At 45.1% G+C, this 25,916-nt stretch overlaps 2 protein-coding genes across 5 annotated transcripts in view; both read left to right on the forward strand.

The window, feature by feature from the left end:
- The first annotated feature begins 40 nt into the window (after positions 1-40).
- On the forward strand, positions 41-17,294 carry RAD51AP1 (RAD51 associated protein 1). Its single transcript, XM_083616022.1, has 7 exons — positions 41-152; positions 4,213-4,268; positions 9,410-9,545; positions 10,332-10,441; positions 10,913-11,071; positions 11,803-11,913; positions 16,633-17,294. Exons 1-7 carry the CDS (start codon positions 133-135, stop codon positions 16,758-16,760), a joined length of 720 nt encoding a protein of 239 aa, XP_083472148.1. The 5' UTR covers positions 41-132; the 3' UTR covers positions 16,761-17,294.
- Positions 17,295-18,982: 1,688 nt separating this feature from the next.
- DYRK4 (dual specificity tyrosine phosphorylation regulated kinase 4) overlaps positions 18,983-25,916 on the forward strand; it is a 59,873-nt gene continuing 52,939 nt past the window's right edge. For 2 of the 4 annotated variants that reach the window (XM_083615579.1, XM_083615580.1), the window contains exons 1-2: positions 18,997-19,499; positions 23,561-23,660. In XM_083615579.1, coding sequence (XP_083471705.1) covers positions 19,210-19,499; positions 23,561-23,660 — 390 coding nt within the window. In that variant the 5' untranslated portion in view covers positions 18,997-19,209. Of the gene's footprint in view, positions 19,500-23,560; positions 23,661-25,916 lie in introns of all 4 variants that reach the window. The other 2 variants (XM_083615581.1, XM_083615582.1) reach the window with 2 other exon arrangements.

Below are 25,916 nucleotides of genomic sequence, written 5' to 3' on the forward strand. Positions count from 1 at the left end.
GCGAGCGAGGGCGCGGGTGGGGCGGGCTGCCTCTCGTCACTTCCGGACTCCTGTCGCCGTCACTTCCGGCCTCTTCTCCGCGCGCGGATTTCCGAACGGGCGGCCGGCCGAGGGCCGAAGCGGAGCCCCGGGATGGCGCGGCCGCCGCGGAGGTGAGCCGGGGCAGGAGCCTCCCTCTGGCGGGCCTTATGCGGGGAGGGGGCGGGCGGAGGCCCCTGGGCTGCTGCTGCTGTGGTTTGTTTGTGTATCATTTTTCGAAATTAATTTTTTAATTAAATTATTAAATTTTCTTTTTTTTTACAATTTAAAGTACTTATTTTTCTCCATCCTTAAGATATCAGTGACTCCCCTTCTTCTCTTTCTGTTATGTACTGAGTTGAATAGGATCCAAACTGCAGCAGTCTGATTGGTCCTAGAACAATAGGATCCAAAAGGCAGCAGTCTGATTGGTCCTAGAACAATAGGATCCAAAATGCAGCAGTCTGATTGGTCCTAGAACAATAGGATCCAAAATGCAGCAGTCTGATTGGTCCTAGAACAATAGGATCCAAAAGGCAGCAGTCTGATTGGTTCTAGAACAATAGGATCCAAAATGCAGCAGTCTGATTGGTCCTAGAACAATAGGATCCAAAAGGCAGCAGTCTGATTGGTCCTAGAACAATAGGATCCAAAAGGCAGCAGTCTGATTGGTCCTAGAACAATAGGATCCAAAAGGCAGCAGTCTGATTGGTCCTAGAACAATACAGCAGCATGATTGGTTGGCAGGAACCACCCAATCATGCTCCGGATAGAAGTGAATCCACAACCTGATTGGCTTACAGTAGAATTCCGGAATTAGCCAATCATGTGCAGCCCATTGTGTAAATAATGTATATAAAGCAGATACTTTGAGGGGACATTCATTCATTCCTCCTCACCACTATGAGCTGAATAAAGAGCATGAAATCACTTTGTGATTCTGAGTATATTTCACTTTCCATGGTTCATTTTACATATCACAAACCCCTGCGTATTTCACAGAAACAATACCATTCAGTATTCCATTATTCCATTCATCATAACTTATTTACACTGTTGAATTTATCTCTTTTTTTAACCCCCTTTTGCTTTTGAGTGCTTTATTGGTTGAAAACTTTATAACAGGTGTGTACAATAGATATTATAGGCAAAATGAGAAATTAAAGAAAATAAACGGTTGTTCGTTCTTTAACGCATTCTTGCTTTGTACATCCATTTTCTTTTTTGCAATTTAAAGTACTCATTTTTCCTTTTTTTTTAAATAATTTTTATTAACTGGCCAATCACATCAAATTAAATCACATCACATAAATTCCAAATTACAAAGCCAAATTTTTAAATTTTTTTGTTGGGGGAACCCATACTTCAAGATCCAAAGGGGGATTCAGATCATCTTCTTATTACTGCGTTAATGTCCAAATCAGTCCCAATCAGTCCAAACAAAGTTCATAATTCTATCCAGTCTTATCTTGGTGTTTTCACATCATATCTTGTTCATATAATTTCTCTTTTTCCTTTACGATCTCTTCTGTTAGTCTCCTTAAGCCGATAAGCAAAATAATAATCCTGTGTGGGTTTCCCGTTCCTACACTAAGTCCAGATGGTTTCCATGTATCTCCTTCGTAGATAGCATCGCTCTTTCCATCATAAATTTGGCATTTGTCGCTCTTAAGTCCCACCGAGAAGTTGATCCACGATATGTAAACAACTATATTTCTCTCTTTCTCCTCCCAGACCCAAGAGCTCCAACAATGCCTCCCAAAATGGCGACGGCATTTTTAACTGCGTCATTCCAAAACTCTTAGCTTTCCAGCTTCATCTTGAAACATTGCTTTGGTTCGAAAGTTTATCTCCACACAGCCTTAAATCCACAGCTTAAGTCCTTAGTTTCTGACTCATTAGGGGAGGGGATTCTTGTTAAATCACATAAGAAAAAGGAAGGCAGGTTTTTTTCCCCCTCCCCCCTCAGTCATACCGTATCTTGACGTATCTTCTCATATTTTATTCTTGTCTTGTTATCAGAGATCTCTTCAGTCAGCAGTCTTTACTCCCCTTTTTCCTTGAAGCATGTGCAATTTATCTCGTCCAAATTGTTTCTTTTGAAGATGCTTGCAACTAGCGGCGCGAATCAGGGACGGCGTCCAGGAGTGCCGGAATCCCACAGGAGGGCTTTGTGCCTAGTGCCCCCACCCCCACAAATTCGGGGGTGGTATAGGGCACAGCAGGCAAGGGCCGTCCCCCCCACAATCCTGGGGGGGGTTAAGGAGGCCAATTACCCCCATCATAGCCTCCAAATTACCTCGTGTGGGTCGGAGAGATGTTATTGTCAGCCATCTTCCGATGCGCCACCTAGTGGCCCCCCTAAAGTACTCATTTTTCCATCCGTGACTTCGCTTCTTCTCTTTCCATGGTTCATTAAACTGCACCATTCAGTATTCCATTACTCCATTCATCATAACTTATTTGCACTGTTGAATTTATCTCTTTTTTTCCCCCGCCCCCTTTTGCTTTTGAGTGCTTTATTGGTTGAAAACTTTATAACAGGAGTGTACAATAGATATTACAGGCAAAATGAGAAATTAAAAAAACAAACGGTTGTTCATTCTTTAACTCATTCTTGCTTCATACATCCATTTGTGATTAAATTTATCAACACCTCCGATCTTCCTCTTGCGTTCCTTAAATACGCAATTAAACTTTACTTTCTCCATATTATTTGACTTACTATAAATTTTATTTTATACAATTATCCTATTTGCACACTGAAGGTCAGTCAAAACCTGCCAACGGATTGATCTTTTGACAGTGTCCTTTACATAGACTCTCTATATATCCCACTCTCTGATCATTTTTTAATCTGTAACATCTCTTAGCCTTGCTGATAATCTCGCCAGTTCGGCGTACTCTTTTATTTATTTTGCCAGTCTGACTTAGATGGGATATTCTCTTCCTTCCAACCTTTTACAATTAGAATTCTGCTGCTGTTTGTTTGTGTATAATTTTTTATTAAATTATTAAATTTTCCGTTTTACAATTTAAAGTACTCATTTTAAAGATATCGGTGACTCCCCTTCTTCTCTTTCCATGGTTCATTTTACATATCACAAATCCCTGCATATTTTACAGAAACTATACCATTCAGTATTCCATTATTCCATCCATCACAACTTATTTACACTGTTGAATTTATTTCAATGCTGTCAGTGTTTTCAACTGTACACAGTTATTCCCCATATATTCAACAAACGTTTTCTAGTCTTCTCTAAATGTATCTTCTTCTTCTTCTCTTATTCTATATGTTAAGCCTGCAAACTGCACATATTCTGTCAACTTAAGTTGCCACTCTTCTTTGGTTGGGACCTCGCTCGTTTTCCATTTTTGGGATAATGAAATACACAGTAGTGGCATACATAAATAGTCTTTTTTGACACCTGGGAATGTTGTTTGTTCCTTGAATTTTTATACCACCCTTCCCCTGAAGATCACAAAAAAACACCAAGGGAGAACGCAAAATTCATAACAAAGAAACAAAAAGCCAATATCCTCCCTCCCACAGACACGCTTTAAAGGCTGTTGGGGTTTTTTTTACAGCCAGGCCATGGACTGATTGAATGCTTTTGGTTGGCGCCTGAAGATATATAAAGGGAAACATGCATTTTTATCCATATTTTTCTTTTAGCAGTCTAGGATTCAGAGACAAAAACTACAGCAACGTAAATCTATTAAGAGAAATCTAAAATGTATTAGTTTATTTTACATTTTTATTCATAGATTGCACTTTGTTGTATAGCTTGCTGCCCCTGAATTTATTTCAGTAAGGCTAATTCTAATGCTCTCGTTGAAAGAAATATTAGTGAGAAAAAATCAGAGGCAGCCAGCTATACAGAAGCTACTACAGCAAAATAATTAGTAAAAAAAGAAGCGAATAATTGTTTCATATACGTATATATGTGTGTGTAATGTATATATAATTGGGCATTGTGGCTGCTACAGTATCTTAAGAAGAGTCAAGTGTACGGTTTCTAAATTAATTTTACTTTTACTTGTTTCCCAGAATCATCATTGCATAAAGCAGTAGCAATTAAATATGAATATTTTGATTCAAATACAACAACTGCTTACATATGCATAATGGTTCCATGGGCAGACAAAAAAATGACCCCTCTTACGCATCTGCATGTTTTATTCTTCTAGGAATAAGAAAGCAGTTGATTATTCTCAGTTTGGCAGTGTGGATGAAGATGATGATGGTAAGTCATTCGCTGCTCCTTCGTGCCAAAAGGGGTCAGATTCAGTGGGAAAGTAACATGGAAGCTTGCTGAAACTGTTTTATATGAGTGCAACTAGAAGAAAAATTCATGGTGTTGAAGCTTTGCTTGCACTGGTTCTACAAAGGTTTATAGCAGCTTTCTCCGAACCTGTTGTACATTTAAATATGAGCACATACTACAAGCCAGTGCTATTGTTTTAAGTCTGGCAAGGTACACTTGGTACATCTGCTCCCAATTAATATCATAGCTGCAGTACCGTATTTTTCGCTCTATAAGACGCACCAGACCACAAGACGCACCTAATTTTTGGAGGAGGAAAACTCCAGAAAAAACAAATTTTGAATCTCAGAAGCCAGAACAGCAAGAGGGATCGCTGCGCAGTGAAAGCAGCAATCCCTCTTGCTGTTCCGGCTTCTGGGATAGCTGCACAGCCTGCATTCGCTCCATAAGACGCACACACATTTCCCATTACTTTTTATTTGGGGAAAAGTGAGTCTTATACAACAAAAAATACGGCATTTTGTACTTCCAAACAATCTTCTGAACGGTTTTCAAGGGTAGCCCATGTACATTGCCATACAATGTTCACATTTGGTTGAACCACTCACCAGCACTACCTGTCTCTTACTTGGATTGAGTTTCAGTTTATTAGCCTTCATCAAGTCCATTAATAATCTTGGACTCCAGTTTAGGACTTCTGACAGCTTAACGTGAATCTGATAAAAAGAGAAATAAGAGTTGGATATCATTGGTATATTGATAATAATAATAATAATAATAATAATAATAATAATAATAATTTTTTATTTATACCCCGCCCTCCCCAGCCAAGGCCGGGCTCAGAGCGGCTTACAAGCAATAATAAAAACAAGATGAATGATTACAACTTAAAAACAAAAATAAAAAACAACATTAAAATAATGGAACATTAAAATATTAAAATGTAGCCTCATCGCAGGAGGAGAAGGAAAAGAAAAAGGAAAGGGAGGGAGGGAATCAAATTGGTTCCAAGCCAAAGGCCAGGCGGAACAACTCTGTCTTACAGGCCCTGCGGAAAGAAATCAGATCCTGCAGGGCCCTGGTCTCATGAGGCAGAGCGTTCCACCAGGCAGGAGCCAGTGCTGAAAAGGCCCTGGCTCTGGTTGAAGTTAATCTAACTTCCTTAGGGCCCGGGACCACAAGGGTGTTGTTATTTATGGACCTTGAGGCTCTCCGTGGGGCATACCAGGAGAGGCGGTCCCGTAGGTACGAGGGTCCTAGGCCGTGAAGGGCTTTAAAGGTCAAAAGCAGCACCTTAAATCTGACCCTGTACTCCACCGGGAGCCAGTGCAGCTTGAAAAGCACTGGATGAATATGCTCCCATGGCAGAGACCCCGTGAGGAGCCTCGCTGCAGCATTCTGTACCCGCTGGAGTTTCTAGGACAGCTTCAAAGGCAGCCCCGCGTAGAGTGAATTACAGTAGTCAAGCCTGGAGATGACCGTCGCATGGATCACTGTGGCCAGGTCGGGGCGGGAAAGGTAAGGGACCAACTGCTTGATGCGGCGAAGGTGGAAAAATGTCGCCTTGGCTGTTGCTGTAACTTGCGCCTCCATGGAAAGGGAGGCGTCAAGGATTACACCCAAACTCTTAACGGAAGGCAATGGCACTAATTGGGCCCCCGCAAGAGAAGGGAGTTGGTCCCTCATCCCCATGCCATCCCGACCTAGCCATAGGACCTCTGTCTTCGAAGGATTTAGTTTCATTCGGCTCCCACGAAACCATCCAGTCACAGCTTCCAAGCATCTGGTCAGTGTGTTCGGGGCCGAGTCGGTGTGGCCATCCATCAGCAGATAGAGCTGAGTGTCATCAGCATATTGGTGACAGCCCAGCCCAAAGCTCCGGATAATCTGGGCAAGGGGGCGCATAAAGATGTTAAAAAGCATCGGGGAGAGAATTGCGCCCTGCGGCACTCCACACACCAAGGAGTGGCGCGATGACATTTCCCTCCCTAGTGCCACCCTCTGTCCCCGACCAGAGATAAAAGAGCAGAACCAGTTACGGGCTATGCCCTGTATCCCCACGTCTGCGAGGCGGTGGTCCAGAAGATCATGATCGACCATGTCAAAGGCTGCTGACAAATCTAAAAGGATCAGCAGTCCTGACCCACCTCGATCCAGTTGTCTACGGAGATCATCTGTTAGGGCAACCAGAGCCGTCTCCGTCCCAAAACCAGGACGGAAACCGGACTGAAATGGATCTAATGCCGATGTTTCCTCCAGAAACCTACCAAGCTGTTCAGCAACCGCTCTCTCAATTACCTTACCCAGGTATGGAAGATTTGAAACTGGGCGGTAATTGGATAGGTCTAAGGGATCTGATGAAGTTTTCTTTAAGAGTGGACACACCACTGCTTCCTTCAGTTCCCCTGGGAATGTCCCCGTGTCAAGGGACAAATTGATAATTTCAACCAATTTGACATTGCACTTCAAATTCTGGGTGATATCTGGTTTTCGGCATCATGATATATCACCAGCTAACCATCACAATATAGTGATATATCACAATGACCAAAATAACATCTGAAAAAGCAGCTGGGCTGTGGAGGGAGGGAGGAACGAACAAGAGGAAGGGAAGAAGGTTACCCGCTTGCTCGGGCAAAGGAGCTCCTGGCCTCTCCCTCCACAGCTCAGCCCAGCCTTGAAGGTGCTCCACCTTCTTAACTGCCTGTTTGTGTGTTTGCCTCTTCGCCCTAGCAAGTGACGTGGGCTGCTTCTTTCCTTCTGGTCAGTTGTTCCTCCTGTTACTGAACCTGTCTGAAACTGTCTTTACAATCTGGACTTCATACTTGTTTCAGGCAAAGTATCGAAATATTGCCCAGCGCTACTGTCTGGATATCCTTACCCAGTGCCACATAGCAGTTAGTTTGCATTTTGGTTTACAACATATTAGTTTTTAGTTACAGAAGATAGTTTTGTACATACCATGTCCTGGGTAATGAAAGCTGGACAAGCTTGAAAGACTGGCTGGGTACATGAGAGAGATCACCAAAAATACCGTATTTTTCGCACCATAGGACGCACTTTTTCCGTCCTAAAAAGCAAGGGAAAATGTGTGTGCGTCCTATGGAGCGAATGCAGGGGGGAGGCAGGCGGGAAAAGCCCCCAAGAGCCACACACAAGCTCCGTGGGCTCTTGCGGGCTTTTCCCCAGGAGGGAGAAGGGACTGACTGACCGCATCAGTCCCTTCTCCCTCCTTGGGGAAAAGCCCCCAAGAGCGGCGCCCTCTTTAAAGGCTGCGCGGCTCCTGCGGGCTTTTCTACGAGGTGGGGGAATCCCCCCACCTCCCAGAAAAGCCAGGAGAAGCCGCACAGCCCCGTTAAAGAGCGTGCGGCTTCTGCGGGAGGTGGGGGAAGCTGCAGCGGATTCCCTCCTCCCGGGCTCCCTTTGAAGCGGCAATGTGGGAGGGGAGCAGCTTACACTCGTGTAAGCAGCTCCTCTCCCACTTTCCTGCTTCAAAGCAATCACGGAGGAGGGAAGGAAAGGGACCATGGATCCTCCACTGCTTGCGGCTGCAGTGGATTACCTCCTCCCGGGCTCCCTTTGAAGCAGCAAAGTGGGAGGGGAGCAGCTTACACTCGTGTAAGCAGCTCCTCTCCCACTTTCCTGCTTCAAAGTGGAGGGAATCCACTGCAGTTGGGAGCAGAGGATCCATGGCTCCGCTTCCTTCCCTCGAAGCAGGGTGCGGGGGTGCAGGGGGGAAAGACGTCAGGAAATAGATGCTGGGCAGGAAGACACAACCACACTTTGACCACTGAACGTCCACCCCAGATTTCCACTGAGACGGCCAGGCTAATCTCGATGGCCATAAGTCAGACTCAGCATTATTAACTGGACTTAGATAAGCCATGGTTCCCCTTCCTACCCTCCTCTGAGGCTCGATTTAAAGCAGCAAAGCGGACAGGAGCCACCTGCTTTGCTGCTTTAAATAGTTTAGTGCAACATTTGATTCAGAATATTTTTTTCCGTATTTTCCTCCTCTAAAAACTAGGTGCGCCCTATGGTCAGGTGCGCCCTATGGAGCGAAAAATACGGTAAATGGTAAAAGGAGAAAGCTGGTCATTATCTCCTCCTTCCCAGTAAATCTGATTTTAATACCCTCCAGCTTTCAATGAAGAATCCTTCCTAACAAAGTTTTGAACAGACACAGCTTGGCTGCTTCATATGAAATAATCATAATCTATTGCCTGGCTCCTTGTCTTTGGGGTGTTGAAGAGATAGCATTCTTAAATCTGGATGCAGCAAACCTCCTCGTTCCCTCATTTCAGCTGACATGTTGCAAGGAGAAGTGGGGACAGTGGCAAGGGAAGGAGGCAAACACCCCATTTCAGTGTCCTTCACTCATACCTTGCAGTGGGTGCCACTCGGGACGGGGCAATGTTAAGCAGAGAGATGAAGTCCCCATTTCCTTTCCCTTGTACTGCTCTGCTATTACTGTGCCAATATCTCCCTGTACCTTGGTTCTCAAACTTAATCCGTTCCGGAAGTCTGTTCCAAAACCAAAGCGTTCCAAAACCAAGGCACGCTTTCCCATTGAAAGTAATGCAAAATGGATTAATCCGTTCCAGACTTTTAAAACAACCCCTAAAACAGCAATTTAACATGAGTTTTACTATCTAACGAGACCATTGATCCATAAAATGAAAGGAATAAACAATGTACTGCAGTCATACAATCAATCAATCAATCAGTAGCTGAACTGGGTTCCACACAGTCACAAAAACTAAACAAAAAAGCCACAAAAATGCAAAATAAATAGCAAAAACAGACAGACCTCAGTGTAACAGTCAAAACAGAAGTGTGGCATTCAAAACAGAGCATGTTCAGCTTCCGGAAAAGGTTCACAAAGCGGAACACTTCCGGGTTCACAGTGTTTGGGTTCCGAGTTGTTTGAATACCAAGGCATTTGAGAACCAAGGTACCACTGTATTTTGTTTTAAATCATCCTGGATTACTGCAGAAGATCTAAAGCTCTAGAATATCTTACAATACATGCTTTGAACATATTGTTAAAATGGGGGAATTTTAAACAACTGGAAGAACTTGCACTGTTACAGTGCGCCTAATGTGCTTCTGCTAAACAGATGAAGATTTTGCAAATATAACTGCACCTTCAAGCAAAAAATTAAAGAGAACATGCTCTGAGTTGACAAAGAAAAAGATTGAGCAAAAGCCCCGCAAACAGGAGATTCAGATCCAAAAGAGTTCACCAAACAAAAGGTAAGAGAAATCCATTCATTTTAAATTTACTTACGTGTTTGCGATACAACACTGGTTTTTTCCTAGCTGTGGTTAAGAAACAGGTAGCTGTCTTTGGGGATATAAGTTCATTCCCTTGGAGTGGGGCGAATTCCCCTTGTCTACCTAAGATCAGTTTGTCTACCTAAGATCACCGGTCTTGAAAGACCTACATTGGCTCCCAGTACGTTTCCGAGCACAATTCAAAGTGCTGGTGTTGACCTTTAAAGCCCTAAACGGCCTTGGCCCAGTATACCTGAAGGAGCGTCTCCACCCCCATCGTTCTGCCCGGATGCTGAGGTCCAGCGCCGAGGGCCTTCTGGCGGTTCCCTCATTGCGAGAAGCAAAGCTACAGGGAACCAGGCAGAAGGCCTTCTCGGTAGTGGCGCCTGCCCTGTGGAACGCCCTCCCATCGGATGTCAAAGCGATAAATAACTACCTGACATTCAGAAGACATCTTAAGGCAGCCCTGTTCAGGGAAGTTTTTAATCTGTGATATTTTAGTGTATTTTTGGTTTTCTATGGAAGCCGCCCAGAGTGGCTGGGGAAACCCAGCCAGATGGGCGGGGTACAAATAATAAATTATTATTATTATTATTATTATTATTATTGGAACTGATCTTAACCATTATAAAATATAAAACCAGGATTTAAAGTTGGTTTCAGAGCATGAAATAGTTTCTTTCTTCCTTTTTTAATTTGTGTTGGCACTGAGGTTAATAAACATATTGATAATGAGTTTTCCATAACTTTTTCAAATTGCTTCAGACTTCCCTTGGATCACAGACTTTACCAGAGAGATTTGGAAGTTGCCTTAGCGTTATCAATGGATGAACCACCTGGAAGGGACCATAAAGTACAAGATTCACAGAAACAAGGTGATTCTTGAAGACTCTCAATAGAAACATTTCTGTCTTGTGCTTTTTGCTGCTCTTAAAGTAGTGTTGACATTTTGGGCTGCAGTCCCACATGTATTTAGGACCAGAGATAAAAGACATTCATAATTCTCTTTTAACCAATAAGCTGTTTGAGAAATATTAATGTTGATGAAAATCACAAAATGTAAAAGTTCTGAAATTCAGCCACAAAAACTAGAGTGAAATACCTTCAAAGTTCAGTTAATTATTTTGATAACTTTAAAAAGGAAAGACTGTATCTGGGAATAAGGTGAAGGTTCAAAAGTGCTCATTTCTGATTGCACTGTACAGCCACAGTCTGCTTACACAGGAGTAAAGTTCCCACAGTGCGACTTCTTTTTTAATAATGTGGTAGAAAGATAGTTAATTTTCCTAGCCTATTACTACTAAACTTTATGCCATTACTTTGTACCTGACTGTTTCCCATTTCAGCTGAAAAATCTGAGGGTGATTCCAGCTTCGGTGAAAATGATGATGTTGAATTCGTCGTGAAGAAGAAAGCTATAGGAAACAGAAAAGAAGGAAGGGAGCGAAATTATGAAAGCAAAAAGAAAGAAAAGAAGGATTCCAAATCAGAGAGGGATTCGATAGGTAAGCACATTTGATTCTTTCCTTGGTGCCATTTTGGTGCCAAGCTTTCTTGCATCTGGTTTTCAGAGGTGTGTGTGGTATGCATAAAATAGCACTTATTTTAAAGCTAAGTGAAACTTGCGCCGCAGGCCTTTTCACAGGAGTGTTTTATGAAATCAACTTCCCATGCCCATGTTTCCATAATGAAGTGCAATCCTGAGAAAGTTAAGAGGTGTACAAGTGCACAATTTAAAAACCTTATTTTCAGTGTGCTCCTGTTGCTCGGTCCCAGCTCCTGCCAACCTAGCAGTTCGAAAGCACGCCAAAAACTGCAAGTAGATAAATAGGTACCGCTCCGGCAGGAAGGTAAATGGCGTTTCCGTGCACAGCTCTGGTTTCGGTGTTCTGTTCCGCCAGAAGCGGCTTAGTCATGCTGGCCACATGACCCGGAAAAACTGTCTGTGGACAAATGTCGGCTCCCTTGGCCAGTAAAGCGAGATGAGCACCGCAATCCCAGAGTCATTCACGACTGGACTTAACTGTCAGGGGTCCTTTACCTTTTTTTAAGCAACTTATTAGGACAAACTTTTTGTTAACTGCTCCATTGAAGTATATGTCAGAGGAATGTGCTTGTTTAATTTGCTATTTAGAAGTGAATTCCATATTTCTTAAATATAGCCTCTATTCTGTATCATCCATCCATTAAAAATGATTTATTTTTTCTTATTTTTTAACCATGGGACTACTTCCAGCCAAATCTGAACCAGCTTTGCAGAATTTGTCAAGTTCTCTAAAACAGATTGGACAGCCTTTGACAGCATCTAGCCCTTCTTTGGCCAAGAAGCCTAACTGCACGTCACCAGGTATATTCAATGCATACACTGTTTATATGGTTGCTTAAGATACCTATATCTATGCAAAATCGTTGTCTGAAAACCAGGATAAAAATATAATCATTCACTAGACCTGTTTTCCTTGTTCAGGTAAAGCCCCTCAGGAACCATGGATAATGAAAAATATATTAATCTGGTCTCTCAGGTTAACCCTTTTCCTCAGTAGCCTCTGGCTCTATTTTTGCCGGAAGACAGGCTGCTGGCCTAGGACAATTTGCTGCATTAAAACAACAACAATTTATTATTTATACCCCGCCCATTTGGCTGGATTTCCCCAGCCATTCTGGGAGGCTCCCAACATAATATTAAAAACACAATAAAACATCAAGCATTAAAAACTTCCCTAAACAAGGTTGCCTTCAGATGTCTTCTAAAAGTCAGGTAGTTGCTTATTTCTTTGACATCTGGTGGGAGGGTGTTCCACAGGGCGGGCGCCACTGCTGAGAAGGCCCTTTGCCTGGTTCCCTGTAACCTCAGTTCTCGCAGTGAGGGAACCACTAGAAGGACCTTGGAGCTGGACCTCAGTGTATGGGCCGAACAATGGAGGTGGAGACACTCCTTTAGGTATACTGGACCAAGGCCATTTAGGGCTTTAAAGGTCAGCACCAACACTTTGAATTGTGCTCGGAAACATACTGGGAGTCAATGCAGATCTCTCAGCACCGGTGTTATGTGGTCCCGGCGGCCACTCCCACTCACCAGTCTAGCTGCCGCATTCTGGATGAATTGTAGTTTCTAGGTCACCTTCAAAGGTAGACCCACGTAGAGCGCATTGCAGTAGTCCAAGCGGGAGATAACCAGAGCATGCACCACTCTGGCAAGACAGTCCGCGGGCAGGTAGGGTCTCAGGCTGCGTACCAGAGGGAGCTGGTAAACAGCACTTTGAGACTCCTTCGGGTAGTGATAAAGCGGGATATCAAATCCAAACTCTTCTTTTCAGTAGTAGCACACCTGAGCAGCCTTCCTGGGGCTGCTTGCCTGGCATCATCTTGGTGTCTCTGGGTGCCAAGTGAAGATCTTTTTGTTCATTATTAATAATAATAATTTATTATTTATACCCGGCCCATCTGGCTGAGTCTCCCCAGCCACTCTGGGCGGCTTCCAATCAAGTGTTAAAAACAATACAGCATCAAATATTAAAAACTTCCCTAAACAGGGCTGCCTTCAGATGTCTTTTAAAGAGAAGATAGCTGCTTATTTCCTTCACATCTGAAGGGAGGGCGTTCCACAGGGTGGGCACCACTACTGAGAAGGCCCTCTGTCTGGTTCCCTATAACCTCACTTCTCACAATGAGGGAACTGCCAGAAGGCCCTCGGCGCTGGATCTCAATGTCCGGGCTGAACGATGTGGGTGGAGACGCTCCTTCAGGTATACAGGACCGAGGCCGAGGTACTGGGAGCCAATGCAGATCTCTCAGGACCGGTGTTATGTGGTCCCGATGGCCACTCCCAGTCACCAGTCTAGCTGCCGCATTCTGGATTAATTGCCGTTTCCGGGTCACCTTCAAAGATAGCCCCACGTAGAGCGCATTGCAGTAGTCCAAGTGGGAGATAACTAGAGCATGCACCACTCTGGTGAGACAGTCCGGAGGCAGATCGAGTCTCAGCCTACGTACCAGATGGAGCTGGTAAGACAGCCGCCCTGGGCACAGAATTGACCTGCGCCTCCACATGAGTCCAAATTGACTCCCAGGCTGCACACCTGGTCTTTCAGGGGCACAGTTACCATATTCAAGACCAGGGAGTCCTCCACACCTGTCCACCCCCGTTCTCAAAAACATTGAGTCTTTGAATTGTCATCCTAAATTTTCTTGGAAGAAAATGGAACTGAGACTTTGGGTAATTGACCCAGAAGAGAGGGTTTATTAAATGGCATTAAGAGACACAAGCAGCATAGGCAAGTTACCCACAAGGGCAGGGAGAAAGAGCAGTCGTGAGCTGAAGCTGCGCAGCTGCATTGTGGTACATGCTCTCTCCTAAGCAAGGAAGAGAAGAATGGAAGAAAGTGACCTTCAAGATCAGGCAGGAGGCACAAGTCAGAACAAGAGTTTACTTGCTCTAGAGCAGGCCCGTCCAACAGGTAGATCGTGATCTACCAGTAGATCACTGGACGTCTGTGGTAGATCACTGGCAGATCACTAGCTCCCCCCAAAGACGCTCAAGTAGTTTGGCTCTCCTAAAAAAAGCTCAGTATTTTTGCCCTGCACCCCAAACTGGCCTTCCTCCTTCCTAAAAAAAGCTAAACAACTTTGACCTGAACCCCCCAAAAGGGGGTAGATCACTGGCAGGCTTTAACTCTGAGTAGATTGCAGTCTCTTGGGAGTTGGCCACCCCTGCTCTAGAGTTTGCTGAGACACATGGAGGAAGGAAGGGGAAGATGGATACTTGTGGCTGGGCAGTAGGTGCCAATGGCAGGGAGAATTTGCCTTCCCGTGCCATGCTAGAGCTTTCATTTGGTAGGCTGATGGGATGCAGCGGTGCAAGAATGGGCACCAGGCTGGGGCTTCTACTGGACTGCTTTTGGAAAACGTGCACACACAAAAACCCCAGAAAAAATATCAAGCCTTTCCAGATATTAATAGAAGTTTCACTGAGCAGAACTGCAGGGGTTGAGGTTCAAGCATGAACATTCTGCTGGAAGCTTCAAGAGAGAACAATGTGGGCTCCAGGACAACCATTCTCCAAAAAAGCACACTTAAGTCAAGGGTGAAAACAGTTATATAGTATTAGAAGACAAAAGCCAGGGTGTCTGCTGAAAGAGGTTTTCTGTGGAAATGAAAAGGGAGATGCCAAAGCTATTTTTCAAAAAGAGGCATGATAGATGCTGGATGGATGTACCGTATTTTTCGCTCCATAGGACGCACCGGCCCATAGGACGCATCAAGTTTTTTGGGGGGGAAATAAAGGAAAAAATTTTTATTTCCCCCCCAGGCGCTTGTGGTGCCGGCAGCGGGGAGAAGCGCTCTTCTCCCTGCCGCCCGCCTTCAGACCAGGTCCGGGGACAGCAGGGAGACGCGCTGCGCCTCCCAGCTGTCCCCGGAGCTTGCGAGGCAGGCAGCGGGGAGAAGCGCTCTTCTTCCCGCCGCCCGCCTTGAGATCAGGTCCGGGGACAGCAGGAAGACGCGCTGCGCCTCCCAGCTGTCCCCGGAGCTTGTGGGGCAGGCAGCGGGGAGAAGCGCTCTTCTCCCTGCCGCCCGCCTTCAGACCAGGTCCGGGGACAGCGGGGAGACGCGCTGCGCCTCCCCACTGTCCCCGGAGCTTGCGAGGCAGGCAGCAGGGAGAAGCGCTCTTCTCCCTGCCGCCCGCCCTCAGACCAGGTCCGGGGACAGCGGGAAGACGCGCTGCGCCTCCCCGCTGTCCCCGGAGCTTGCGGGGCAGGCAGCGGGGAGAAGCGCTCTTCTCCCCGCCGCCCGCCCTCAGACCAGGTCCGGGGAAAGCGGGAAGACGCGCTGCGCGGCGGGGTCTCCCCTCTCACTCTGCAGGCTTCAGCGAAAGCCTGCATTCGCCCTATAGGACACACACACATTTCCCCTTCATTTTTGGAGGGGAAAAAGTGCGTCCTATAGAGCGAAAAATACGGTATTTAGTGCTAAGTGGGAGGTTGTAAAAGGACACAGGACTCATTCCAGTGGTACCTCTACTTACGTTCACCTCCGGTTACATATCCTTCGGGATACGTACGCGGCAAACCCAGAAGTATTTTTCCGGGTTTCGCCATGTACACATGCGCAGAAGCGGTCTACCGCCGCATGCGCAGAAGCAGTCCCTCCGGTTGTGGAAACCTCGGGATCCGACCGGAGCTCCAGAACGGATCCCTTCCGCAACCAGAGGTACCACTGTATTGCCAAGGACTTGCCTTGGGATGGAGGTTGGCTTTAGGATGCTGAAGAGTTCCATATCCCAGAATAAATGAGGTCCCCTTTTCACCTTGACAGCTACTAATAGACAAGGTGGAATCTCAGAGACAAAATGGAAACAGTGGCACAAACTGGAGATGATCTGACAACAACAGAAATACCCCTCTGTGTACTAGAAATTGTGCATTATGTAGTATTTAATGCTACTTGGTTCAGTTTGTCCACTATTTCTTTCACTGGGGTTTCTTGCATCTTGTAGATTACTTGAACCATGGGTTACCCCACATACTTCCCCCGTCTCCCACCGTTTTGAGACTCAGACTTTTTAAGTGAGGTTGCCACTTAATAGGAGACTGGATATATTTGAGGAGGACTTGTTGTTATGCAAAGAGTCCTTTAAAGTTTACTGCCCTCTTGCATTTGTATAGTTAAGGGCTGGATTTAATTAAGAAGATGCACTAGTGGGAGCTTGCTCAACAATTCCTCCATCTCTTCCTTCACCCCCAAAATTGGCTCTGATGAGGTCTGGAGAACCCCCCAAACAGTGCTCAGGGAGGAGAGGGGAAATGGTTCTGTTGTGCAAGCTGAAAAGCTTGGACTGACGGAACAATTTGCAAAACGTGCTGTTGAATTCCTCTCTAAATATTTCTTCTGAAGCCTCTAAAGAGATAAAATGAGCTTGAGGAAGAGTATGTGCCAGAAATGAGCTTGTGTCTTACACAAAATTGCATGTACAACACTAAGAGTTCACTGTTATGCAGGCAGTGAAACATGAATACAATATTCTAGTCTACTTATTTTTCTTAATGTACCTCTCCAACAATCTTTTCAGCTACATCTGGAAGCAGTGCCACACAGCTGGGAAGAACGCATGGGAAATCGCCCACGCAAGGTCTCAGGCTTGGCCTCTCTAGGTTGGCAAGAGTGAAATCACTGCACCCGAGTTTTGCCAGTACCTGAGTGCCTGTGCTGGCTTCAGAGGGTCGCAAAGTGAAATTAAATCCTTTGGGCGTGCTGTAGAATTTTTTAAAATTGCAGATTTTGTTTCAGGCAATATATATTTATCATTCTGAATGAGATAAAGTTGATGCATTTTAAAAAAGATTTCATTCTCAAAAAGTGTAAAGTGTGAGGTATTGACAACACTTAAACTCCAGTGTTGTTGTAACACACCCACACACCCGCACACTGAAATGTTCAGATCATTGGCTGGCTTAATACTTCATAGAAGTCAATTGTGATCCAGGCTAGTTTCCAATTTTTAGATGCTGCATTTTGAATCATTATGAAGACAAGTTCACTTGTAACTTGGATATTTTGCTAAAAGCAATATTGAAGTTTCACCTTGATATCTTCATCCTTTTGATAGAAAACCTATTTTCAGAAATTTATGCTGTTATTTTCTGATGTTTGATGTGTGGATTTTATTGGTAAATGTATATTATGTATCTCTGTCCCTTTTAAGTGAAATAAAATATCTGTATAAAGAGCAAAGAGCTGTTTGTGTTAGCCATTTTAAGTCTTCCTTGTTGACACCTTGAGCAAAATACACAAAACAAAATGCACAAAACAAAATGCACAAAACAAAATGCACAAAACAAAATGCACGAAACAACTGGTTCAGTTTCAGTTTGTGCTGGAGAAAAGTCCTAATGGCCAAGGATCACAACATCAAGCACTTAACGGAAGCCAGTTCCCCCAGCTCCTTCCAGCTGATCTTTGATCACAGTCGCCGTGTGTGCTGGATCATTGCAATTGTTCATTCCCACATTGTATGCCATTTGTTGTCAAGCCCTGCCTTGGCCTGTGAAGGAAGTGTGAGTGCATCTTGGCTGAAACAGCCTCACCTCTGTCGTAACATAAAGTTCTCTGTGTGGCATGCAATCAAAAAAGTAAAAACAAACAATTGAAACACAGGGTAAAACACAAAGCCATTAAGGAGCCGGGGAGCCATATCAAATTTGAAACGGAACATTAGGTGACCTAAGTTATTTAAAGGTCTAGGTGAACTCCCTGGTCCTGAATGGGGTAACTGTGCCCCTGAAGGACCAGGTGAGCAGCCTGGGAGTCATTTTGGACTCACAGCTGTCCATGGAGGCGCAGGTTAATTCTGTGTCCAGGGCGGCTGCCTACCAGCTCCATCTGGTACGCAGGCTGAGACCCTACCTGCCCGCGGACTGTCTCACCAGAGTGGTGCATGCTCTAGTTATCTCCCACTTGGACTACTGCAATGCGCTCTACGTGGGGCTATCTTTGAAGGTGACCCGGAAACGGCAATTAATCCAGAATGCGGCACCTAGACTGGTGACTGGGAGTGGCCATCGGGACCACATAACACCGGTCCTGAGAGATCTGCATTGGCTCCCAGTACCTCGGCCTCGGTCCGGTATACCTGAAGGACCCACATCGTTCAGCCCAGACATTGAAATCCAGCGCCGAGGGCCTTCTGGCAGTTCCCTCATTGTGAGAAGTGAGGTTACAGGGAACCAGGCAGAGGGCCTTCTCAGTAGTGGCGCCCACCCTGTGGAACGCCCTCCCTTCAGATGTGAAGGAAATAAGCAGCTATCTTCTCTTTAAAAGACATCTGAAGGCAGCCCTGTTTAGGGAAGTTTTTAATATTTGATGCTGTATTGTTTTTAACACTTGATTGGAAGCCGCCCAGAGTGGCTGGGGAGACTCAGCCAGATGGGCCGGGTATAAATAATAAATTATTATTATTAATAATGAACAAAAATATCTTCACTTGGCACCCAGAGACACCAAGATGATGCCAGGCAAGCAGCCCCAGGAAGGCTGCTCAGGTGTGCTACTACTGAAAAGAAGAGTTTGGATTTGATATCCCGCTTTATCACTACCCAAAGGAGTCTCAAAGCGGCTAACATTCTCCTTTCCCTTCCTTCCCCACAACAAACACTCTGTGAGGTGAGTGGGGCTGAGAGACTTCAGAGAAGTGTGACTGGCCCAAGGTCACCCAGCAGCTGCATGTGGAGGAGCTGGGAATCGAACCCAGTTCACCAGATTACAAATCCACCGCTCTTAACCACTATACTACACTGGCTCTCTTCCTGCCCACGCCCTGCCGTATGTCTAATGTTGATAACACCTGGGCAGTTTCGTGAAGCTCGATCACCGTATCTTCAGGAATTCCAACCTTGCATGCATGACACTGTTACATCACAGACACTGTAAAATTCTACTGGTCTGTCATGTACCCTCTATATCCCACTGTTCTCTCTGGAAGCTATAAATACTGGGGGGGTTGGGGGGAAGGAAAATTGGCAAAACCAAAAGGTTACATTAGGATGCCGCTACTTTGATTTGTGTTTGATTTGAGTTCACTGGGTAGCTGGCATTCTGGTGCCTCGTTGACGTTTGCCATTCTTGGGATGAGCTCTTGAGCATAGTGGGAATGCCACAGAAAAAGAAGCTATCACTCATTGAGCAGAACAAGCAAAGAGCTGCTGAGTACAAGTTGGAGACAGGCGACTATCAAGACAGAACTGGTGCCCCGAGAACCGTTGCTTGCCCTACTCCATGCAACCTGAGTCTCTCTGGGGCTCCCAGTGTGGAAACTGGTGATTCGTTGGAAATCTCATGGAAGACTTTTCTCTCTGTGTTAAGGTCAATGGAGGAATGTTCGGAAAACAAGATGAATGCCTTAGTTCCTCAGCTCATAACATCTCAGCCAGTTCTGTCGAGGTAGGAAAATTCATTCATTGCGTCTAGGTTACTGGCTGGGGCAGGGAAACGATGGCATACTTTCTCCTGCACCATCCATTTTGTGCGGCTTTCACAAACTTTCATTCCAGAACAGGAATTTAAAAACGGGCCAAACTCTATAGATTCATTCGTTAATATCCTATTATAAGCAATGGTAACACAGACACAGTAATAGACTCACCCCAATGTGTTAGTAGAACTGAGGATATTTCAAACTGGCCAGGGTAAGGCAGAGGCATGCAAAATCGCTTCAGGAGGGCTTCCCAGATTGGTAGCTGAGACCAGAAGTCCTTCACATTCTGAGTCATCTTTTCCCTCCCTTTGATCAGCAGTTTAACTCATTCCTCCCATGTGATTCCTGTGACAATTGGCGCCAGGCTTAAGAGCGGCATGGGTGGCAATTCGCATAAGTATTATGAGAGGGGAAGTATAAAGCTTTCCGCTCCCTGTGATGTCCCTTGTGCTGCTCAGCTGACTGGGGAACAGCCGAAAGGGCTGAAAAGGAAACTGGACTTCAAGGAGGGGGGGCAGAATGAATCCTTTTCCTTGGACCCCACTCCCTCTTTCCGCTCTTTTGTGCCATGTAAGATTAGGCAGTGGGCCAGAAGCAACCCAGGTGTTGCAGATTGCACACTTCTGAAGTAGACATAGAGGTGGCAGGATCGCATTATTTCTTGGAGAACGTACAAAATGCAGCTATGTCCATTCTCCAAGGCCTATATTGACTGAGGTTGTGCGCAATCCCTTCTTTGTGGAATAGATTATGTGCACATTCTCCACAAGACTCGCTAAATGCGCACAACGGCCAGTTGTTATGAACAGTACCCCTAACATATACTAAAGAAGCGTGCATGCACACGAAAGCTCATACCAATAACAAACTTAGTTGGTCTCTAAGGTGCTCCTGGAAGGATTTTTTTTTATTTTGTTTCAACTACGGCAAACCAACACGGCTACCTACCTGTAAACATATACTTACAGAGTTGCACTGGGACTGCTTCACACATCATGCAAGGGAAATCAAGATTAGCCACTGAGTGCAGAACTCCATAAAAGGTAAAGGAACCCCTGACTGTTAGGTCCAGTCGCGGACAACTCTCGGCTTGTAGCACTTATCTTGCTTTATTGGCCGAGGGAGCCGGCGTACAGCTTCATGTGGCCAGCATGACCAAGCCGCTTCTGGCGAACCAGAGCAGTGCACGGAAATGCCGTTTACCTTCCCACTGGAGTGGTACCTATTTATCTACTTGCACGTTGACGTGCTTTTGAACTGTTAGGTTGGCAGGAGCAGGGACCGAGCAACGGGAGCTCACCCCGTCGCGGGGATTTGAACCGCCGACCTTCTGATCGGCAAGTCCTAGGCTCTGTGGTTTAACCCACAGTGCCACCCGCGTCCATGCTTGAAGAACTCCATGCTTGGTGCCAAATAAGGGATTATCAGGTTGCAGTTGCACCCTGGCACATTTGTGGCCAACATGCAAATGTGGCATGGAAGTGCAGGGAGTCTGCGAGTTGTGTCGGGGAGAAATGACAGTGAGTTGCTTAAAAATCCTATTTCTGTTCCTTTTCCCTTGCAATTCTTTGAGTGATTGCAGAAGAAAAGCAGCAGCTGGAGGAATGTTGAAAGCCACCATTTTGCCCTTGCAAATCCCCTCTCCCTGCTGCTTTGCACATTAGCAGCAAGCAGATGGTTGGATTGTTGCCACTGAAAGCATTGTACCACCCCAGTCAGCTAGTACTGGGTCCCGGGATTGTACATGATCTGGCAAAGTTGTTTACATTTTTACTTGTTACTTGCATTGTGCTGGAGGTCTTGAAATTTAGTTGCTCCTAACCTCCTCTTAGGGATGCGGGTGGTGCTGTGGGTTAAACCACAGAGCCCAGCACTTGCCGATCAGAAGGTTGACGGTTTGGGCCTGCACCCCTAAGCAGGGGCCAGTTTTGCCACTCACTAGGTACACCTCTGCCCCCATCAGCTCCCATTCTCTGGTGGAACATTTTGAGTTAGGACCCTGAATTTGAGCCTTAGCTGTAGCACTGCCTGCGTGTTGTATGATGGTGTGGAAAATATTTTATGCAGACTGAAGTAGGTTAAGCCATGCTGGTGGTGACGAAAGCTACTGCGAGGGCCTTTTATTGGAAATGTAATAGCTACTAGGGACGTGGGTGGCGCTGTGGGTTAAACCACAGAGCCTAGGACTTGCCAATCAGAAGGTCGGCGGTTCGAATCCCCGCGACGGGGTGAGCTCCCGTTGCTCAGTCCCTGCTCCTGCCAACCTAGCAGTTCGAAAGCGCGTCAAAGTGCAAGTAGATAAATAGGTACCGCTCCAGCGGGAAGGTAAACGGCCTTTCTGTGTGCTGCTCTGGTTCGCCAGAAGCGGCTTAGTCATGCTGGCCACATGACCCGGAAGCTGTACGCCGGCTCCCTCGGCCAATAAAGCGAGATGAGCGCCGGAACCCCAGAGTCGTCCACGACTGGACTTAATGGTCAGGGGTCCCTTTACCTTTAACCTCCTCTTGACTTCTGGTGACTTCTTATTCCTGCTTCCAATGGAATCATTTACGTGGGTAAGGCCTGCGTTCCCAAGAACGAACGCTTAGGAGAAAAGGACCACAGGTGCCTCAACAATGGCATGGCGGTGTTAATCCCCTCTTGGTGCCCATGGGTATATTATTTGTCTCTGAGATACCAAGAAGGATGTGTCCCAACAGCAGGTGGAGAAAGGCGTTGTTCGCTTCCTGCTCTTGAGTCTCAATTGTGGCAGCAAGCAAGGAAAGAGTAGCACTGAGCCCCCCCCTTTAAACATATTTGGATCCCCATTGGGGGTGTTGTGGACACGATGGAGGGTAGGGTTCACCTGAGAAGGAGAATGTGAACTTCTAAAATATGAGGGAAACTGAATTAAAGTGTGTAGGAAGCTAATTTAAAGGCCATTACTGAGGAAGGAAAAAGGCCATTTGAATCATAGAATGGTCCACGTTTTCCTGGTTTTCTTGGTGAGCTCTGAACTATTGCTGGTCATGCATTGATAGCAAAGCTTGATTTTTAAATATTAACAGTGATAATAGGAAGGACACTTCCAGTTGTGTTATGTACTGAAGCTCTCACCCTGGGCCGGCAGGGGGATACTGTAGATAGTTTTCACTCAGGTCCACATGCAAATAAGGGATTGAAAGTGACATTCAGTGATTGGATAGTTACAGAAAATGGTTACTGTTGCGTTCTAGTGGAGCTCTATATAAGCAGGCTGGCTGAACCCTTCGGTTCAGTTCTGTTCTGGCCTGTGAATAAACAAGAGCTGTTTGAAGAATCGCTGTGTCGCCTGATAAGTTCACCCACAATTTAACAAGTTGCTTACTAAAAAGAGCAAAACAAAAAAATTTTTTCCCTTCCAGTAGCACGTTAAAGACCAACTAAGTTAGTTCTTGGTATGAGCTTTCGTGTGCATGCACACTTCTTCAGATACACTGAAACAGAAGTTGCCAGATCCTTCTATATAGTGAGAAGGTGGGGAGGGGTATTACTCAGAAGGGTGGTGGGAATGGGTGATTGGCAGATAGCTGTGATGAGCCTGTTGACGACTCTTAACGACTGCAGTAGTCATTAGTCTATTAGTCATTAGTCATTAGACTATTAGTCATTAGTCATTAATTTTTTTTGTTTTGACTATGGCAGACCAACACGGCTACCTATCTGTAACTAAAAAGAACAAAGCATCAGTGAAAATGTTCAAGTTCAACTAATCCTTTTCATTTCCCCCCCATCCTTATTTCCTGACATGCCCCAGACTATATAACCTTTGTTCCTGCACAGTATTCTTTCCTTTTACTTAAACTTTTATTGTCCTAGCTGGCTACGTGCCTACTGATTCTTATCTTACTTTACATTTAATATATATTATCCTTTCTACAATAAAAAAACTCTTCTAAGCATGGTACAAATTATTTCCTCAAATTATTTCAGCTTATATTTCTAAATTTAGAATAACGTTGTTCCTACAATGTTTGCATGATTAATTTTCTCCGTGTTTACTCTTTAGGAAGAAGATTGTCACCAAGGCTGAAAAAATAAGAAAAGGCAGATCAAGTGCGCTGCCTGTTATACTGAAGCCTGGAGAAAAAACAAATGCCTACCAAAAGGTAAGCAAAACTAATGTTGCAGCAGTTCTATACCTTTTTTTTTTTTGAGAAATATTTATTAAAGTTTTACAAAAACAAATATACAAAAACACATAATAAAAGAAAAAAAGAAATAGAAATAAACACACAGAAAAAATAAGAAAAATTAAAAACAATTCCATTTTTCATAACTTAAAGCTCATTTGCTTGTTTCTTTGACCTCCTCACACCTCCCCTTCTTGTATTCCCATTTAAATAATCAAATCAGCAAATCCTTACCCTCTTTCATTTATCTTATCTCTATAACTTAACATTTTATAACTCTGTATTTTCATCCATTATCAATTCATTTTTGCATATTCTTATTAACTTTGTTGCTAATACCACTTATTTCCAATCCAACATCATTTCAATTATGTTTTTACCTACCGTCTTTTTCGCTCGATAACACGCACCTGACCATAACACGCACATCGTTTTTAGAGGAGGAAAACAAGGGAAAAAACATTCTGAATGAAACAGTGGATGTATCATTTTTGTGCTTCATGCTGTGGCCACAGACATGTGATCTGATGGTGAATTTGGGGTGACCCAATGCAAAAATCCTGAGAATCCCTGTGGATCCATGCTTTGTAACCACGTTTTTGCACCATTGCAGCCCCAGGCAACAGTGGGTGTGTGATTTTGGGGGGGGGCAGGCTGTAGCCATGGACATGCTATGTGCTCTGATGGTGAATTTGGGGTGACCCAATGCAAAGATCCTGAGGATCCATGTTTTGTAACCACGTTTTTGCACCATTGCAGCCCCAGGCAACAGTGGGTGCGTGATTTGGGGGGGGGGGCAGGCTGTAGCCATGGACATGCTATGTGATCTGATGGTGAATTTGGGGTGACCCAATGCAAAGATCCTGAGGATCCATGTGGATCCATGCTTTTTAACCACATTTTAAGTGGGGAAGGAAGGAAAAATACAGAATGGACAAGGAGCACGAGAGGGGTGTGCAGAGAAGCAGCTGGCTAAGAATGCAGGAGAGGGGTATAACGGGAGGGAGGAAAGGAAGGCAAAAGTTTTCCCTCACCTACCCACCCAAGCCAGCCAGCTCTCTCTCTCTCTCTCTCTCTCTCTCTCTCTCTCTCTCGCTCTCTCTCTCTCTCTCTCTCTCTCTCTCTCTCTCTCCCCCCCTCCCTCCCTCCCTCCCTCCCTCCCTCCTGCATGTTTTCAGCAGCACCGGAGCATAGAGACGACACTCTGCTTGCCTGGAGGGGAGGGGCTTTCCCTGCTCTTTGTTCTGTTTGAGCAAACACAGCAAGGAAACAGAGGAGGGTGGGCAGTAAGACCCTGAGGCAGAATGCAGGAAAGCAGCCACTTCCTCTTTTCAGGTTTCCCTTCTCCGAGACGCGCGATTTGATTTTTGCCTGATTTTTTATGCCATTTGGCTCCAGGGACCACACATTCGCTCAATAACACGCACAGACATTTCCCCTTCCTTTTTAGGAGAAAAAATCTGCGTGTTATAGAGGGAAAAATACGGTATTTAGAACCCTTTTTCCATATTCTCTTAAAGCATTACAGCTGGAAACCACTTAATTTTTATCCAACATCATTCTAACATTCATTAATTTTACAATATTTCTGTAGATAGTCTTTAAATTTCTTCTAATCCTCTTCCACCGACTCTTCTCCCTGGTCTCGGATTTTTATTTTCCCCATTTATAACAATATATATAACAAAAGTGAGGATTATGGATCCTCAGCCTCTTGACTAGGGGTCAGCAAACTTTTTCAGCAGGGGGCCGGTCCATTGTCCCTCAGACCTTGTGGGGGCGGACTATATTTTGGTGGGGGTGGGGTGGGAAATGAATGAATTCCTATGTCCCACAAATAACCCAGAGATGCATTTTAAATAAAAGGACACATTCTACTCATGTAAAAACACACTGATTCCCGGACTGTCCGTGGGCTGGATTTAGAAGGCGATTGGGTCGCATCTGGCCCACGGGCCTTAGGTTGCCTACCCCTTTTCCAAAATTGCCTACTCCTTTTTCAGAATATCTTTCTAGCCCTCATGACATAGCTGTCAACCTTTCCCTTTTTTGCGGGAAATTCCCTTATTTCAGCGCCGTTTCCCGCTGCTTCCCGCTGCTATCCTGGATTGTTAGATATCCTGTAGACTGTCTCTGGGACAGGTGAGGCTGCTGATCCCTTATTTTCAAATCTGAAAGTTGACAGCTATGCTGCCGATTCCTTATTTTCTTTTTCCTTTTTCTTTTTTTTTA

Source organism: Podarcis filfolensis (assembly GCF_964270895.1).
Source record: "Podarcis filfolensis genome assembly, chromosome: 5".
Classification (NCBI taxonomy): domain Eukaryota; kingdom Metazoa; phylum Chordata; class Lepidosauria; order Squamata; family Lacertidae; genus Podarcis; species Podarcis filfolensis.

Bases quoted from the DNA above. Each gene is read 5' to 3' on its own strand.
- RAD51AP1 (XM_083616022.1), top strand. From the start codon at position 133: ATGGCGCGGCCGCCGCGGAG. The intron at 10,442-10,912 runs GTGATTCTTGAA...TTCCCATTTCAG, and splicing joins ACAAGATTCACAGAAACAAG to CTGAAAAATCTGAGGGTGAT. The intron at 11,914-16,632 runs GTATATTCAATG...CAATCTTTTCAG, and splicing joins GCCTAACTGCACGTCACCAG to CTACATCTGGAAGCAGTGCC.